The following is a 13,298-nucleotide window of genomic DNA, read 5'->3' on the forward strand; positions in this document are numbered from 1 at the left end:
AGCAATTCCTAGCTGCTCAAGGACACATAAAGCCAAGAGGCAAGACCAGCGAAGAAGGAATGCCCACCATTCAAGACACATTTTTACAAATAAAAGGCAGATTAAGTTCACTGAGCTGGAACTCATCCTCCCTGAGGATGTAGTCTTTGGGAAAAGAGCAAAGCAAATATCAAGATAGGTGGTCTGGAACATGACCAGGGTGCAATTGGATAAGGTATAAAAATAAAACTGTGTGAAATAGTTAAACTTGAATCCAGGTCAAACGTAGTGCTATCTGGTAAAGGAGAACCCAACAATTAAAATAATCATTCAATGTTAGTAACTCAAAAACAAATCAATGCCAATGACACTGGTTAATATTCTTGCTGTGAGATCATTTACAATTAAAAAAATTCTAAGTCACTAATAGATTTGGAAATTAACATCAAACCATGAATTGGAAACTATGCTAGTTCATTTGAAGTACATTTTTCTCACTAAAAACCCATCCACTCCATGATCCTGCATGAGAAACAAAAGAAAGAACAGCTGCCTTTACAGTTACCTAAATGCTCTCATTCGAGTAGGATTATAGAACACTCAAGAATAAAAAAAAAAAAAAAAAAAAATAGCTTTCCAAATCTAAAATGACTTTTTTGATAGACTCATTCCCAAAATAATACCTGAACTTTGCTTTTATATCATGTTTTCAAGTCACCCAAAATTTAGAAATGTAATTTTGTTTACTTCCTTGACTTGGAAAGCCAGGAAAGGGGAGAGGGGGCCAAAAGCATCTTTCTTGCACTACACAAATGTAAAACCTGGTTACAAAAGTCATATTTAGAAACATATTTTCTCACATATTACTGGTTCCCCAAGATCTCCAAAACAGAAAAGCACAGGTTATGTAATTTATGCCACTACTTATTGGAATAAATCATGACTGAGAATAAGCACGGTGTCCTGAAAAACGTCAGGGTCTGAAAGATCCTCCCACTTACTAGTTGTGTGGCCTGGGCAACATCACTTCACCTCTATGATCCTTGTTCATAAAATACATGTAATATCTGCTTAACAGAGATAATACAGTCTCTGTGAAATGCCTACCATAGAAAGCTGACCCAAGGCTGCAACCCAATAAATGAAAGCTATTGTTACTCTCAGGCAGGGCCTTAGCCATGTGGTTATTTGCAAAGGAAAAAAAAAGAGACAGAGAGAGAGAGAGAGAGTTCTTTTTGGTTTCTCCAATGCCTCCAAGATAATTCTGAACTCCTTAGCAAGGAACACAAACCCTAGGAAATCTGTTCTTTGTTTACCGCTAGAGCTTCACATCTTATCTTACCTCTTACTTCCTCACTCCACCAGGTTCCCAGGGTTCCTACTATCCTGAACCACTTGCTGTTTCTGCAACTCGAACAATTCTCTCTACCCTCTATTGGCTTTCCAGTAAGCTGCTCCCTTTGCTTGGTGGCATCCTCTTTTTCTTAGCCTTGGACCTCACCAAAAATAATAATGATGATGATGATAATAATAATAATAATAATTCATATGCCTTGTATAATTTTCTTCAGGGATCAGTCCAAGAAAGCTCTCTGGGCTGTTTGATTCTTCTAAGTAAATCCACTATTTACCTCTAGTATAGTAGTACTTAATGCACTGTAGCGTCCACATCTATATTTTTGCCTATCTCCTCTAGCAAACCGAATTCTTAGGAGCAACATTGGTTTGTCTTTCTTCATCCCAAATCTTAACTGGCTCCTGGCACACAAAATTGGCCTTCAACAAATATTTGTTATCCAGTAAGTGGACTTTAAAGTCAGAGAGAACTGGGTCTAAATTCTGCCTCATAGTGCTATGTTATTTTGGATGAGTTATCATTCCTAAGTGTCAGTTTCTCCATCTACAGGATGAGAACAGAAATATCAACTTCTTTTCAGTTTAGATCATATAGTAAAATGTAGATGAAATTATTGGAACAAAGTAAATGTAGAAGAAATGATTAGCAGTGAAGGTTTTGCCACGATACTATAAGCCCTTGATGACAAAGACAATACTACAGACACTCAATAACATGAGCCTCTTGAGCCTCTTCCTTTGGGGTGTGTGATAAGAATATTGAGATAGGCTAATCAATACTCAGTTCAATAGGTATTTATCAAGTGTTCCCACATGTAAGGTGCTGTCCTGATTGCTAAGAGGGTGGTATCCAAAAGTGGAAAAGACAAAAATTTGTCAAGAGGTAAAAATCTAGTAGAGGAGATGAGACATGAGAACAAATCATTGGAATTCAAAGAAGATACTAGAATTCAAAGGAAAGCCACCATAACTAGATGGTTTCTGTCTCTTACAAATATGAACCAAGCAATGGTGGCTTTTACCTGAGACTGGAGCAATCAGTCTGGTCTTCATGTAGAGAGACTGGATCTTCGTCACACCTGGAGAGAGGGAAGAAAAATTACATCAGATCCAACTGTCTGCTATAGCAGTAGCAGCAATAATCTAGAATTGTCTCAAGATTACCATGGAAAACTGAAAGATGAAACACTCCTCATCATTCTCTCCTAAAGAAGTTCTGATTACTATGTCTCCCAGTTTATGAAACCAATGTTGCCATATCATGTGATCTTAAAAGCTCAGAGCCAGAGGTGACTCTCCTTTTTGCCTCCACTGTCCTGTGTTACCTAAACTAACAAGATCTTAGCAATGACCTAAGTGTTCACAGCACTTGAGGGGACATTGGACACTAAGACTGGGAGCCTGTTGTTGGCTCAAAAGAGATTCCACTATATGCCTCTTTGCATTTTTTCTGCTTCAGGCAGTCCCAAACTAAACCAGCCTCCATTTAGTTTACTCTATTGGTCTCAGATTTTCTTGATCTTGTGAAAAGGAAGGGGTTCCTTTTCATAAAACTTCTGGATTAACTTTATGAACAATTCTTGGCTCTTCCATATTGAAAAATCTCCAGTGCTCCATCCTGACTAGGGGAACCTGGAGTGGGACCATCCTCTCGCTCTAGTGTAGGATGAAGCCTTTGTTCCTGTTCCCAACCATTCCCACCCAGCCCCATTCAAGCCTGGAATACCTTTTCCGTCTTTAACTCCTACTCATCCTTCACTGCCCAAGTCAGGTTTCCCCAGCTCTGTACCTTCCCAGCCAAGCTCACCCATGTGCCATGTTCTCAATCATGTGCTATGATGGTTAATATTGAGTGTTAATTTGATCGAAGGATGCAAAGTATCGATCCTGGGTGTGTCTGTAAGGGTGTTGGCAAAGGAGATTAACATTTGAGTCAGTGGACCGGGAGAGGCAGACCCACCCTCAATCTGGGTGGGCACCATCTAATCAGCTGCCAGTGCGGCTAGAATAAAGCAGACAGAAGAAGGTGGAAAGAACAGACTTGCTAGCCTTTTGGCCTTCATCTTCCTCTTGTGCTGGATGCTTCCAGCCCTTGAACATCAGACTCTCAGTTCTTCAGCTTTTGGACTCTTGGACTTAAACCAGTGATTTTCCAGGGGCTCTCGGGCCTTCTGCCACAGACTGAAGGCTGCACTGTTGGCTCCCCTACTTTTGAGGTTTTGGGACTCAAACTAGCTTCCTCCATCCTCAGTTTGCAAACGGACTATTGTAGGATTTCACCTTGTGATCATGTGAGTCAATTTTCCTACTAAACTCCCCTTCAAACACACATGTATTCTATTAATTCTGTCTCTTTAGAGAACCCTGACTAATACATGTGCCAAGTTCCTACTTTAACTTTAATTCATAAACATTTACTCTTCATTCCAAGGTTTTAGTAAACAACTATATCTCACCACACATCACTTTGTAATCCTTTGCACCACTGAGATCTTTTTGATTAGTTATTAGTTCCATGAGTAGAAATAACTAAAATTTCTTTTCCTAGATATATTGCCACAGTGCCAGAGTACCCCAGAGACACTCAAAAATACTTGAATCGAAGTATTAACTTTGTTCCCTAAGAGGTCTGGTCTCTGAAATAATTTAACCAGCATTTATTTACTGAATCCAGGCACTGCATTAGACATTGGAACTGTGCTTCGCAAACTCTCAGAGTTTAGGACAGACCGGTTTGTTTTTTATTTCCACACCACTGTGGACAGACACTTTGGTAAAAATGTCACAGCAATGCCAAATTCCTATTAAAGTTATAAGATACTTACTCCCTATTTCTGTTTTATTTTCTTGTCTCAGACATGCTTTAAACAATTTGGAGACTCACAATTTGTGTAGCACTGCTTCCAAAGGACACAAAATTTGAAAAAGATCTGAACCCTGCCCTAAGAAATTCACAATGTAATGAGTAGACAAAAATAAAGCAAATAAATACCTGCGTACATAAATATAATCATAATATAGTGTTTATACTATATGAAATAATTTAACATTTTAAAATATTCTTTACTGGCAATGGTGTATAATTAACCCACAAAAGGAATCCAGTCCTCGTCCCTTAAAATCTTTAATTTATAGTTTCGTAGTGAGTTAAACAAAGGCCACCCACAGACTCTAACCCTTTCTACCTACTGAAATATTTTGTTACCTCTGGCAATTAAAAAAATTGGTTGCCTTGGTACAGTGTCTCACATCTGTAATCCCAGAACTCTGGGAGGCCAAGGTGGGCCTGAGTTGGAAGTTCAAGACCCGCCTGGCCAACATGGTGAAACCCTATCTCTACTAAAAATACAAAAATTAGCTGGGTGTGGTGGCACACGTCTGTAGTCTCAGCTACTCAGGAGGCTGAGGCACAAGAATCACATGAAATTGGGAGGTGGAGGCTGTAGTGAGCCGGAATCACATCACTGCACTCTAGCCTGGGCAACAGAGCGAGACTCTGTCTTGGGGGGGGCGGGGGAAGCTACTTTTAATAGAATAAACCAGTCTTCCTTACTTTCTTGTCAATAGTCCACTCTGTCCATCTCATGGAAAACAAATCCCCAAGTATTGCTTTGTTCTCCTTCATTAGCAGCATTCAGCTAATAGATCACCTGGGCTTTGAAATGTGGATAAAAATGTTTTTCAATAGCAAAGTAGCAAAATCAATGAAGAACAAAAATCTAGAATTGTTGCTTTCAAAGATCTAGGGCTTAAGCAGAGCGCTTTGGAGCTTCAATTCTGGAGCTCAACAATACCTATTGTTTGGAGATTTGGCAAGAACTTATTTTTTTCTCCCTCATTTGATTTATTAATCTTTCTCCTCAAAGTACAATCAGTTAAAAATGGAAACTTGGCACCAGAACATACAAAGTTGGAGATGATTCTGAAGTATGAAGCTGGAGCTGATTAGTTGATCCAACATTCATGTCTACTAAACAACTCCAGTTGCCACTCAAAGAACACAATTCCAAGCTCACAGACAGAGCAACTGAAATAGAGCTACCTCCTGCCTTACATGGCACACATTTACAACCTCTTTTAGTTCATTTGAGTTTTCATGTACGTTGGTAAAGACCATCAACTTCTATTCAATTAACAAATCATTTGAGTCCTTTCCCTAAAACCCCTTATTTCTTTGTGAAATGCTCAGGGTTGCTACTTTTTTTTCCTATTTGAACTTTTGCCCCCTCAATCAACCACAAACAAGAAAAAGTTGTGTGGTATTTCACAGCTCACCTGCTCTTTCATATAATCTCAATTCAGCCTGAGAATGTTCCGAGGTAGAAATTACCTTTGCACCTGGGCTAAGTTGTAAGTCAAGATCCCAAGGCCTAAATCAGTGAAGCCTGGATTGTTTCTTCTCCACCACATTAAGCCCAAAAAGCAAGAACCAAATAATCTCTTCAGTCTATATGCCAGAGGCTCACAAGAGACATGGCATGCCATTTCTTAGAATAATGTTGGTGAAAGAAGTGCCCACAAGAAGTTCTCCTTGCTGCCTAAAACAGAAGAGAGGACTCAGACTGAGAGTTAGATAAAATGTAGTTGTGCTATAAAGATATTTACACTTGCCCTGTAGTAATGTGTTCCCTGAAGGCAAAGTTGCAGAGGTACAGCCTCCTATGGGGTTTCTCAAAATGTGGCCCCCGAACCACTTGCATTAGCACCACCTGAAGTACCTGGTCAAAACAGAAGTCTCCAGCCCCACTACATCAACTCTCTGAGGGCAGCGCCCAGGAATGTGGATTTTTAAAAGACACTGCCTACCTATAGAACTGCTATGTTTCTAAACAACACTGACCTAAAGGTTTCCAAACCCCAAACCAGCACTGTCCTGACACCAATGCAATCACCCATTCTGGGTTCCCACTTTGAGATAAAGCCTTGGAGACTGCAATTTTCACAACCTCCAGTCCTCTTCCCCAGTTGATATTGATGATCATTTAGCTTTGAGAACCGCTGGTTTGAATGATAACTAATCAGAATTATTGCAGGCTTCATTTAAAATAGCAAGTTAGCCAGGGCAACGTCACAATCGACCATGGGAAAATATTAGATGAAAAGGTGCCACAGATAGGAAAGAAAAGGCCAAGGCCATTGTGACAAAAACATTGGGGTGGAAAAAGAAATTGAATTTGTCCAGAGCTGCATAGATAGTGCCAGGCCTGGGAAAAACCAAGAAGAAAATAAAATCTGTCCTTGAGTCCCTCCCAATTTCCCTTTCCCCTTGACTCTTCTAAGACTCCCAGCTGACCAAGCATAACCACAACCATAACAGATTAGAAAACAGGTTATGTAAAATAATTCATATTAAAGTATTCACGACAATTTGAATCCACTTCCCAAGGGCACAAACTTTTGAATTTCCATTTTAATAAAGGTCACTACCAAAGAAATCATCTCTAGGTGAAATTTCAGACATCGAAGAAAATAAGTGGGTGTGAGTAGAAGGATGTAGGAATGGGGTGGGGACAGGAGGCAGAGGAGCTTTTTTTGTATCCAAAACATACAGGGGAGAAAAGTCCCTCCTCTGTATAGGCCAAGACCACACCCAGACATTTCCTGGGCACCTGCTATGTCTATGTCTCAGGATATAGCACCTTGGTCCTGAGGGCTATGGGGTCATGCCCAGAGAAGCACGGAATATGGGTCATATTACTGAGGGGAGGGGAAAATGTTATTGTGGACAATGACTAGTTTTAAACAATCCTAGTCAATGATGTGTTACACCTATGAAGCTTTTGGTATGTTTTCAATAGGCTCCTTAGATTTTTATATTAGCCAGATGGCATACCAATTATCTCTCAGTGCCTTTTAAAATAAATCACTGTCACTCCTCTGAAAGTAAAAACATGATCTTATGCAATCAGAACTCCTTGGGGAGTGTCCAAAGACAAGACACCAGGCTCTCCCCAGCATTTAACCACAAAACCTCTACAGAAAAAAAGAAAAAAGTCCATGTGAAATCTGGAGCTAAGTGTCTCCATTATGAACCTGCCGTGCCTGTAGCTGACCGAGGATTTGGCCACACCGGGCTCCTGAGAATCAGGGCCAGAAAGCACTTAGTGCTTTAAGCACAGCAAAGGGAGGAGAGCAGTACCTGTGCACCTGGAGCAGGAAGTCCAGGCCTCATCTTTGGCCTGCAGATGCATACTTTGGCACACCTCTCTCCCCTTCTCTCGGGCCTTTAGAAGAGCAACATTGCAGCACAGGTTACCAAGCAATCTTATAAACAGAATGTGGGTCCAAATGCGTATTTTACATTGCTTCTTCTAAAGTCAACCCTGTTGTTTTTTTTTTTAAGTGACTCCACTTAAGTGCTCAAAACTGGACAGTAAAGGAGCAGCACAGTGAAAGAGAGAAACAAAAGAATGTGGAAAACAAGAGGGCCTAGGAAGCACTGTAAACCTTACCCCTCCCTCACCAAGTCATTGTGATAGTGGCAGGACTTGGAAGCCAAAAGATACCCATTTCTACATTTATTTGCTTTTTAGATAATTGTAGTAAACAGTTCCCCAGTTAGTTAGGCCTTCTATATCAAACTCATAGCATTTTTTAAATGTAGTTGAAGATACAACTTTACACATGGCTTTTTCCTGAAAAGCTGTTTAGAGTGGCTTCCACAAAGGTCCCAGAAGTAAACATCATGAATTAGCCTAGAGAAAGAATGCTAGATGAAGTACATATTCATATATATATGTATATATAAATTACATACAGTATTAGCAAAATACACTACTTGTTAATTTTTAACAAATATAGTATAATATTAGGAAAACATATTAAGGATGGCAAAAATTAAAACTATAACATATAAATATCTTTGAAAAAAAAAACACTGTGCTTGCTGGCACACTCCTTCATTCACACTCCTTCATTCCAGGTTTAAAGGGTGTTAGTTGCCCTAATCAATAGCTTTAACCATAGGACTAGGTGACTCATTTGTCCTATAGCCACATCTCTGAAGTCAGAAGACAAAAATGACAAAGGGCATGCACAAAAAGTTTACTCTGATATGCCTTAAAAATCTGTAGACAAGAGAGGGCCAAGATAAGTTTAGCCTGTTTACCACATGCTGGAATTCAACTCATTTCACATCTATCTCCTATTGCTGTAAATGTATATAGTGTGCACTCCATGAAAACTGACACCAATGTTGGCAAAATACAACAAAGCTTCCTAACACGTCAAATGGATTTTTAAAAATCTGAGCTCCAAGAACACATATCTTGGAGCACTGAGCTCCTGCAAGCAATCAACTGGTTTTAATTTCTTTCCCGCAGCTGCTAAAATGCTGGTTTCAACCTGTAAAGATGTCTGGGCCCCATCAGTCAGCACGTCTCGCGGTCTTCACAGCCCCAGATTCCGGGAGACAATGCATCTAAAACGAATAGAGGCTGGGAACGGTGGAGGATACCTTCACGATAGTTGCTTCCAGAGAAAGGCATGCAAGTCTGATTTTAATGGTGAGAATCACTTACTCTGTTACAGCGGTGCTGCTGAAGGAATTATCCTGAAGGCTGAAACAGAAACAAGAAAACATCAGCCAAGTCTGGCCGGGGAGCCGTCTCCCTGATTGCTCTCCGGGAGTTAGAGCACACACACAAACATGGCATTGCAAGGCAAGTCTCCGGGCTCGCCCGGCACGCTCGCTCTACCTTGGGCTGCTGTCTGCACATGCTCGTAACGACACCCCCAGCAGGGGCCCAGCGGCACGGGCGAACCACAAAGCCCGGCAGCCCGCGAGGCTGCGGGGACAGAGCTGGGCGGGGCGCGGTGGCGGGGCTGGGACCCTGGGATCCAGCGAGGAGCACCTGGAGAGTTACCTCACGATCCCGACCTCGCCAGCCCAGGCGCCGCGTTTAATCTTGGGCTGTTTGTGCCAGCCACCCCCGAGGCTGGCAATGAGAATGCCTTAGTGTTTCTGCCGAAGTGCTGAAATACCCGGGAGACTTGCTTTCTTCCACACGTCTCCTACCAATTTTACAGAGCTCACCCCAACCCCCCACACTCCCACCCCACCCCCAGAGATGGAGGCTCGCAGAGATCCATCGTTCAGAAAAAGTCAGGAGAGAACAAGAAGGGGGAGGGGGACATTGCGGCTGTTTGGTGTTTTATTTTGTGTGTGTGTTTTTTGTTGCCTAGGAAAAAGAATAGGCTCTAAAGCAGGGCTGGCTGCATCACACCTGATCTGTCTAGAGCGCTCTTATTTCAGTCCCAGAGAGGAAGTGCCCAGCCCCGGACTACAGAGCTGTGAATGAACCCACGCAGGGCGAGTGGAGAATTTATTCCAGGGGTTAGCTGGTGATTAGGACACCGTGCAAGGGGTGGGGCTTGCTACGCCCAGAGCAGCCCGCTTGAGCTCGGCTTCCTAGCTAGCACCTTTACAAAGGATGGAGAGACGGAATCCACAAACGCTATCCCTTTGCATAAAGGCAACCCTGTTAGGGAAAGGAAGGACTGTCAGTCCCCCCACTGGCTTCATTCCCTTGGGAATATTTGTCCTGCCCTCTTTGTATTGTTCATTTCTCCTGCCATATTGACCTGGATATGGGATGTAGCATCTATTAAAGATTCTTATTTGAATTTGAATTATATTTTTGAATTTTGAACTAAGATTCCTATCCCCCCTTTTAATTTTTCTACTCCCAGAAGCAACTGTGATAGTGGTTTTTAGTCCAAACCTATAAAAGTTAAAGAGTTAACTAACAACAACAAAAAAACTCATAATTTTTCTAATTGGGTAATTAGAAAATTTGCCAAAACTTGGAAATAATGGAGAAGAGCATGACCTTTCAATGTCAAACCGAGACATCGGTTAACAGGTCCACCCAGGGGCTAGTTAATTCTCCAGTTGTGTTTGGCTTTGCTCTTCACTATTGATTAGATTCCAGCCACAGTGAAGTTACGTGGTAACTTGCACATTTTATTCAGCCTGTCCAGAGAAAAAGATAACTGCAGGGTTTATGATTTTATTGCACTATAGGAAGATGACCAATTTTGCATCTAACCAATCATTTTGCATCTAACCAAACTTTCTTTCTAAATACCTGTAAATACACAGATCCTCAAAATGCTGTTGGAACCAGCTTCTTCATCTTACAGTTTTCCCCGTTAAATGAATAGATCTCTGCTGCCTGCCTATGTTTGTATGAGAGTTGTATTTTAACTTTTTAAATTTATACCTTGAAAAATAAAAATTGAGTTTTCAAAGAAAAACAGGTTTCATTAAGGTTCTTTGCAACTTTGCTTTCCTCTCTCCAAATATTTTTTAAATCAGCTGAATAAAAACCTAATATGGTCTTAGACTGAATTCTATGGACTAAAATAAGTTAAGAAATATTAATCCTTTGTATGTATAACTGTACAGTACATATATGTTCCGAAGCAACCTACTATTTCATTTGAGCTAGGTTCAGGAGTAAGAGACGTGGCTGCTTCACTGTATTCATTATTTAGCCATTTCAAAGTGAGATCTGTTCTTTGTTTATTCAGACTGATGAAGGTAAGTCTATATTCAGCCTTCTTGGTTTCATAGATTACATGGTTGTTAATTTCCACAAATCCCTTGTACTCATTGACTATGGTGCTTATTCCAAGTGTTCCAGTGTAGAGAAAGATCACACTTTTCTCCTGTAAATATTCCCAGTGATCCACTCATAATGGAAATGTTCAATGCTTTTAATTTGAAATAGGACTTGAACATTTAATTAAGAACAACCTTAATTAAATGGTTGATTTTCTTATATACTGCCAAATACTATTTTTTTTCATTCTATGAAATGAAGTGGGCCCTTTGAAAATAAAAGGAAATAACAAATATACCCAATAAATGCAAGTATTCAATAATGTCCAAGGAAAAGAAATAAGAATTCTCAGCAACTTGTGAATAGTAAGGACCAAAATTAGGTTTTAGGCAGTACTCACCTACAATGAAAACAAATGGTTGATACAGTTGATTATGGATAAAAACCAAAACATCCCTGAAAAAAATTATTTGGCAGTATATAAGAAAATCAACCATTTTAATTTTTACTTCTCAACTAGTTCTTATGGCGTTTGTTTTCATCTTAAATCAGGTTTAGAAATTGTCTTTATAAGTGGCTTTTTAACTGGCTTTTATGATGTTTTGTACTGTTCAACTTGGAATAGGACAATACTGATAAATATCATACAACACATGATTATTTTGGAGACCCTCAGCTTTACTAAAGAGCAATTCCAGGAGGGTTTGAAAAGCGGAGCAGAAAAATTAATATTGAGTTTATGAAGAAGTAAGTTCTAGGCCGTATTTCCCAAGTGGCAGTGAAATTCTAGTCTCCAGGAAATCCAGGAAAATGTTGTAAAAGTTACATCGTCAAAAATAAGTTTTGGAAAAGATGCATATTATAAATTCACAATGCACATTAGGCAGCAAACAAAAGTTTTCCATCTGTTTTTAACCAGTGTTCCTCAAATTCATCGAAGACCAAAATAATTTTTTGTTAAATATATCATCAATTAACATCATGTATAACTAGGAATTTTCAGAAAATGACTCCTGAGTATATTAGGAAAAAAATGCAAAGGGAATTAAGTGGTATATTTATTGAACAAATGAATGAATGAACAAATGATTCTACATGCTTATCACTATCCCATAGTTATGAATAAGACACAGTCCCTGACATCATAACATTTTTAATATAAATATGTTGCATATTTATATATGGAAAATACATAATGTATATGTACAATTCTATTTCATACAATATAAGTAAAATAAAGGGAAAATGAAGATGCTAGATTTGAATATGGTTAACTCACTTACATGTTAAAGTGCTCAATTTTAACTGCTCATTTTTCTATCAGTGCTCTTAAGACCAATAATGTGAATATCAGATCTAATACCAATAGTTTATTTTAGTTGTAAAATTGTTAATTCTAATGTATTGACTTGACTACATGCAAAATATAAAGCAACAATGTAGAGTTCAAGAAAGAAAGTTCCGGATTTGCCAAGACTCAAGACCCACCACTTACTAATAGTTTAAACATGAACAACCTCTTTTGCGTCAATTTTCTCATCTGTAAAATAGAGAAAATAATGACCTATTTTATGGTTCTTACGAAGATTAAATTAAATGACATGCCTGACAAATTTTAAAGATAGTAAATAAATGCTGCTAGTTATCCTTATTTTCATTGGTATTATTATAATAAATAAGAATACATAAACAAAGTTTGAGATAAGATGAACAATGCTACTGTGCTTGAATAGTAGGCTTATAGATGATATTTTCTTTCTAATTCCTATGATGGCACAGTGTTTACATAGCTTTTTTTTTTAAGAATAATAAAATTTAAAACTTTACTAAATGTGGATGGGCTGCTCCAGATGAAATTGGCTTCATCCAGATTGACTTTGTGCTCAGTTTACAACTCTTCGATTTAAAATACTTGTGCATCCCTGGAGGAACAGACAATTCTGAGAAATCACTTTCTGCAAGATGCTGGGGCAAGAAGCCAGAATCTTTACAATGCCAGGAAATCAACAGAGGCCTACTCTATTGGCCTGGACAGACTGACTTGTAGCTTCCTGTCCGTACCCTTGGGAATGACCAGGCTTCCTTGTGAAAGAGAGGACTCTTGCCTGAAAAGATAATTGTTTTTCCACAAAAAAAAAAAAAAAAAAAAAAAAAACCTTCTTGATTCCCTGTCCCCTAATCTATTTCTTCACCAGCTCCAATGAGGACAGCATAGCAAGAGTCCTCATTATCTGAGTGGTCAATAACTGAGCTCCTGAAGATTCAAAGGTGCCCAGGGAAGCAGAGTTGTGATGCCAAAATCATGTACCAGTGACAGACTGTTTATGATATTGGTCTTCATCCAAACATCCCTCCCCAACTAATGCTAGTGTACATCAAGCCCATCTTTGGCAATCT

The 13,298-nt window shown here is 39.4% G+C and overlaps 1 protein-coding gene across 5 annotated transcripts in view; it reads right to left on the reverse strand.

The window, feature by feature from the left end:
- The window catches only part of FAM13C (family with sequence similarity 13 member C), a 140,755-nt gene that overhangs the window by 106,709 nt on the left and 20,748 nt on the right, over positions 1-13,298 (reverse strand). For 2 of the 5 annotated variants that reach the window (XM_003903927.4, XM_017963064.2), the window contains exons 1-2: positions 8,856-9,053; positions 2,358-2,414 (exon numbers count right to left, since the gene is read on the reverse strand). In XM_003903927.4, coding sequence (XP_003903976.3) covers positions 2,358-2,414; positions 8,856-8,917 — 119 coding nt within the window. In that variant the 5' untranslated portion in view covers positions 8,918-9,053. Of the gene's footprint in view, positions 1-2,357; positions 2,415-8,855; positions 9,355-13,298 lie in introns of those variants that run through there. The other 3 variants (XM_017963065.2, XM_017963066.3, XM_017963067.3) reach the window with 3 other exon arrangements.

The sequence above is a fragment of the Papio anubis genome, chromosome 11 (assembly GCF_008728515.1).
Source record: "Papio anubis isolate 15944 chromosome 11, Panubis1.0, whole genome shotgun sequence".
NCBI lineage: Eukaryota > Metazoa > Chordata > Mammalia > Primates > Cercopithecidae > Papio > Papio anubis.